Genomic DNA, 4,874 nt, shown 5'->3' with positions numbered 1-4,874 from the left:
CATCAGGGTTAGCTTCATCTGAAAGGGGCATGGAGCCCACAATGTCAGCCTCTGAGGGCTTGAGGTCCATAGGAAGCTTTGCCTTCCGTCCATACATGACCTCAAATGGAGTACACTTGGTTGAGGCATGCACAGATTTGTGATATGCAAACAGAACACCAGGGATAATCCCCAGAAAGCAGGCCTGGGGGGTTAATCTGGCCTGGGGGGGTTATTCTAGCCTAGGCCAGAGTAACCCCGGGGTTACTCTGGCCGGGGGGGTGAATGGGGGGGTTATTCTAGCCTAGGCCAGAGTAACCCCGGGGTTACTCTGGCCGGGGGGGTGAATCCGTCCTGTTACACCGGGATAGCCATTTTGGAGAAATGGCTGCTTCAGAAGGCAGAAGACTCGATGGTTTCCCCCCATTAACATTCAGGCAAAGGATAATTAACTGTTGGAAGCCTATGTTGTGGAGATAGCCACTAGCCAAGCCCTACAGGTGCTTTGTCGGTCTTCAGCTAACCACCCATCAACCTCCAGGTGTGTTCTGAATAATAGCACTAGGAAATGTTCTCCATAGCCTTTCTGTACAAATGTAACACTTCTGTCCTGGCTGCTCCTTACTCATCTTTTCATCTATTCCTAAAACAAAAATCCTCCCAGTCCTGTCACCAGAAGGTATATGCTTATTTGGGTTTCCATTTGAGGAACACTTCCGTATTCACTGGTATATATATTTATACTCCACTTTTCTCCCCAACTGTGGACTCAAGAAGGCATGCAGCACCATCCTCCATTTTGTCCTCAAAACCACCAGGGAAGGTAGCTTCATCTGAGAGAGAGCAACTGGCCCACGGTGAGCTTCCACGGTTCATCAGGTACTTGAACCCCAGATTTCTGGTTATTTAATTATAAAGCATCACTAGGATTTGGAGACCACTTCACTCGCTAGCTGGCTCTCTTTAGAATGATCCCATTTATTTAATTATAAAACATCACTACGATTTGGAGAACATGCAGGTTTATACCCAGAAGTGACGTTGGTGTGTCGCACAATGTCATTTCTGCCCCTTGCCCGACCTACGAAGCTCCCAGGCAACGGCCTAGTGGCCGTAATTCATGCCCTGTCCCCTGCAGAGGGTTCTACTTTGCAAGGAACCAGATAGCAGGAAGAGAAACTGGGCTATAGTAGCTGGTGGAAAGTGCCATCAAGGTGCAGTCAACTTATGGCTACCCCATAGGGTTTTCAAGGCAAGAGGTCTTCAGAGGGGGTTTGCCATTGCCTGCCTCTACACAGCAACTCTGGATTTCCTTGGTGCTCTCCCATCCAAGGACTAATGAGAGTCAACTCTGCTAACTAGTTCCTGGCCTGTACCATGATTAGATGACTTCACCGTAAATACAGAAGACATCTCCATCCTAGTTTGCCATTGGCTTAGTTAGCCATTGCCTGCCTGTGCATAGCTACCCTGGACTTCCTTGGTGGTCTCCCATCCAAACGCTAACCAGGACCAACCCTGCTTAGCTTCTGAGCTCTGACAAGACTGGGCCAGCCTAAGCCAGGTCACGGACCGTGGTCTATTTGCTAGATGGTCCTGTTTTCCCCATTCCTGGTGTGTGTGTGTGTGTGTGTGTGTGATTCAATCTGCAGAAAAACATCTCCCTTTTCCTAAATGGCCCAACTACACAATTTCAGGTGGCAGCCCTGTTGGTCTGAAGCAACAGAACAAAGTTTGAGTCCAGTGGCACCTTTAATTATACTTCATTAAATGTGTGCATGCACACCAAAGCTTATACCCAGAATTAAACGTTGTTGGTCTTAAAGGTGCCACTGGACTCAAACTTTGCACAAATTCAGTTCATCTTATTCAGAGCCTGCAAAGAAATGCATTTTTTCCTTGGCGGTTTAAAAATGAGACAAACCTTCACTTTGCATTTTAAGAGGTTTTTCTTCCTCTAAGCAGAGAACAGACAGGAGGGGGAAGGAAATCAGCCCATGTCTTTCCAGCCTCATCTTAGCTACCTCTTAAGAAATGCTACAATAGGATGGGCAAGTCCCCCCACTTCTCCAAGCAGGGAATCAAGTTTTGGAGGACTTTAGGCTAGAAAAACTCCAAGTAATTTCCAGGGAGAAGCAACTGGAGACTTCAGGAAATGCTTCTCTGACCTTGCTTGACCTTGTCAGTGGGAGGGGAGAGGGAGAAGATAAAACTCCTGGATGCAAGGAGAAAATTCTCTCTTGTGCTAGGTATATCAAAGAAGGCAGATCTCTAGCTGAGGTATGGGTCAGCCAGCCATTTTGACCATGTACTCGCTTAAAGAGCTGGAGAGATCTTTAAGGTGATGCTGACTCACCTAAGCTTAAGGGGCCTGTCCTATATTGTAACATCTGATAGGGCATGTATATAGAGAGGGAGAGAGGATTTGCATTTTACCCATTTCTTTTGGCTCCTTGCTCAATCTGGTGCTGTGTTTTCAAAGTATGCTTGTGAACATTTTCTTTTTAATAAATACTTAAAAACTTTTGATGCTAGGAGGGTTTCTCTGTACCACATAGACATCCACCATCTTGAACATGCTATTTTAAAAGGGGGCACCAGGGGAAGGCAGGCAGTTGGTAAGCAGCTATTACTCTATGGGTGGACAAGGCATTAAACTGTCCCTGTGGTGGCAAGGCACTGGACAGCTGGTGACACAGAGGAAAGGCCTCAGAACTTGGAAGGGAAGCTGGGTTAGTCTCTCCCTCTACCTTACCAACCCTCACAGCAGATGGGTGGGGTGGGCAGTTTCTACTGAAAAACACCATGGAGAAAGGGTTCATCCCCAACCAAGTTTTAACCTTTAACTACATCAGCAGTGCAATCCTAAACAAATGTATACCCTTCTAAGCCCCTTGATTTCAGTGGAAATAGAAGGGTACAACTCTGCCTACAACTGCATGGTGGGAGATCCAATTATCCCATTTCCCACCTAGATGTGTCTCCTGAGGCTAAACATGGTAGCCCACCTATCCCCAACCTTGGTGTACTCCACAGAGGTGAGACTGAAGGGCTTCCTGGTTCATCCTGACCTTTGGTTTACATATTCTTCTAGAACAAGAGCCACCAACGTTGTACCTGTGGGCACCCCGGCACCCACTGACAGCTTACTTGGCACTCAGGTTGCCAACTCTAAGTTGGGAAATTCCTGGAGAGTTGGGGGGCGGAGCTTGGGGAGGGCTGGGTGTGAGGAGGGGAAGGAGCTCAGCGGGGATGTGATGCCACCAATTCCACCCTCCAAAGCAGCCATTTTCTCCATTTCTCTATTTTCTCTCTGTCATCGGGAGAGAACTTGGAATTCCAGGAGACCACCAGGACCCACCTAGCGGTTGGCAATCCTACCTGGCACCCACCAAGTGTTTGAGAAAGTGGGTGGGGCTGAAGGTGGCTTTTGCCCAGCAGGACGTCTGATGGCTGTTTTAATTTGAACAGCCATTGTTTCAGCGGCAGCTCCAACCACAATGTTGGCTTTATTCTGCACTGTACTTCTAAAGATTATCCCTTTTCTCCCTTGCACTTGAGCTTCCTCTGTGCGGTTGGCTCCGCCTCCGGTGGCAGCCATTTTGTTGTTGTTGACTGTGGCAGCCATTTTATAGTTGTTCACTGTCACCCAGTATCAGAATTCCAAAGGTGCCCACAGGCTCACAAAAGACGGGGACTCAAGTTCTTGAAGCTCTAAGGATCCCCACAACCAGTTTATCCTTGTTTCTTTATTGTCCCACTTTCCTTTTCCCCCAGCTACAGAATTCCTGCCTCAGAAAGAAACTTATAACACGACGCCAGGGAACAGGTGACGCCAGCAGAGCATGGGTCCCCCTTGGAAGGTGATGAATCCAGCCTCCTTTTCTGCAAATTTAATGGTTCTGATCTTTGCTGGCCTGTGCAAAGGTAGGTGTGATGTGTGGAAGTGAGACAACCCTGGGAACACGCCTCTAGCTCCATGTGAGGTTCAGCTCACCACAACAAACCATCATGGCAAGGGAATGACTTCAGTGACGGGTTTTAACACGGGTTTCCCACACCTCTCACCCTGGAAACATCTAGTCAAAGGGTGCGTTCAGACGGGGGTTTACAACGGTTAGGGTGCCGGTTCCAACCGGTGTACTTACGGGCGTTCACACGATGAACATTTGCCTCCCATCCCTAACCGTTGTAAATCCTTTTAAACCGTTGCACTCTGCCACTAGGTCCGAAGTGGTGGTAAACAGAGTGCAACGGTTGGAATCGGTGCACCCCGGCATCTGATCGCTCTCCTCCGTTACAGAGACACTTCTGTCGGAAGCCTGAGGCTTCCGGCTTTCCCTGGCCATTTTTAAAAAAAAACAAGCGATATGCGCTCAGGCGAAGCTTCGCCCTGAGCGGGGTTTCTTTTAAAAGCCTTACTTTAACTTCCTGGAGGAGTACGGGACTACAGGGAGGCCAGGTTGGGCTTTAAACTTTAAAGGTAAGTGCTTACCTTTAAAGTTTAAATGTAAGGGGGGGTTGAGCATGCGCAAAAATCGCCATTCTCTGAATGGCTGCCTATGCGCATGCTCAAACTGTCCTTTAAAAAAAAAAACGCCTACGCCCGCAGTGTGTGAGTGGGCGTCCACCGGAGGCAACCGCAAAATAGAGGGTGAGTGTGATCGCGTTTCTGCCGGCATAAACTGCACCGGTTCCAACCGGTGCAGTTTATGCTGGCAGAAACGCCCCATCTGAACGCACCCAAAGAGTCGCATGACTGGATTGCAGCACATTCACGGCTTTCTTACCTCTGCGAGCGGGAAACCGGAGTAGGGTTGCCAAATCCATCTTCGCCCCCAGCGAGGGACTTTGGGGGGGCGTTTCTGGAGGGGGCGGGGCATCCCTGATGTGAT

At 48.8% G+C, this 4,874-nt stretch overlaps 1 protein-coding gene across 1 annotated transcript in view; it reads left to right on the top strand.

The window, feature by feature from the left end:
* Positions 1-3,824: 3,824 nt before the first annotated feature.
* The window catches only part of LOC107121492 (sialic acid-binding Ig-like lectin 7), a gene marked incomplete at its 3' end in the record, with an annotated part of 12,950 nt that continues 11,900 nt past the window's right edge, over positions 3,825-4,874 (top strand). Inside the window, exon 1 of the mRNA XM_015424402.1 lies at positions 3,825-3,906. Coding sequence (XP_015279888.1) covers positions 3,825-3,906 — 82 coding nt within the window. The remainder of the gene's footprint in view (positions 3,907-4,874) is intronic.

The sequence above is a fragment of the Gekko japonicus genome, unplaced genomic scaffold (genome assembly GCF_001447785.1).
Source record: "Gekko japonicus isolate JY-2015 unplaced genomic scaffold, Gekko_japonicus_V1.1 scaffold6950, whole genome shotgun sequence".
Lineage (NCBI taxonomy): Eukaryota > Metazoa > Chordata > Lepidosauria > Squamata > Gekkonidae > Gekko > Gekko japonicus.
The sequence above is the reverse complement of the archived record's forward strand: the minus strand, read 5'-3'. Positions and strand labels throughout refer to the sequence as shown.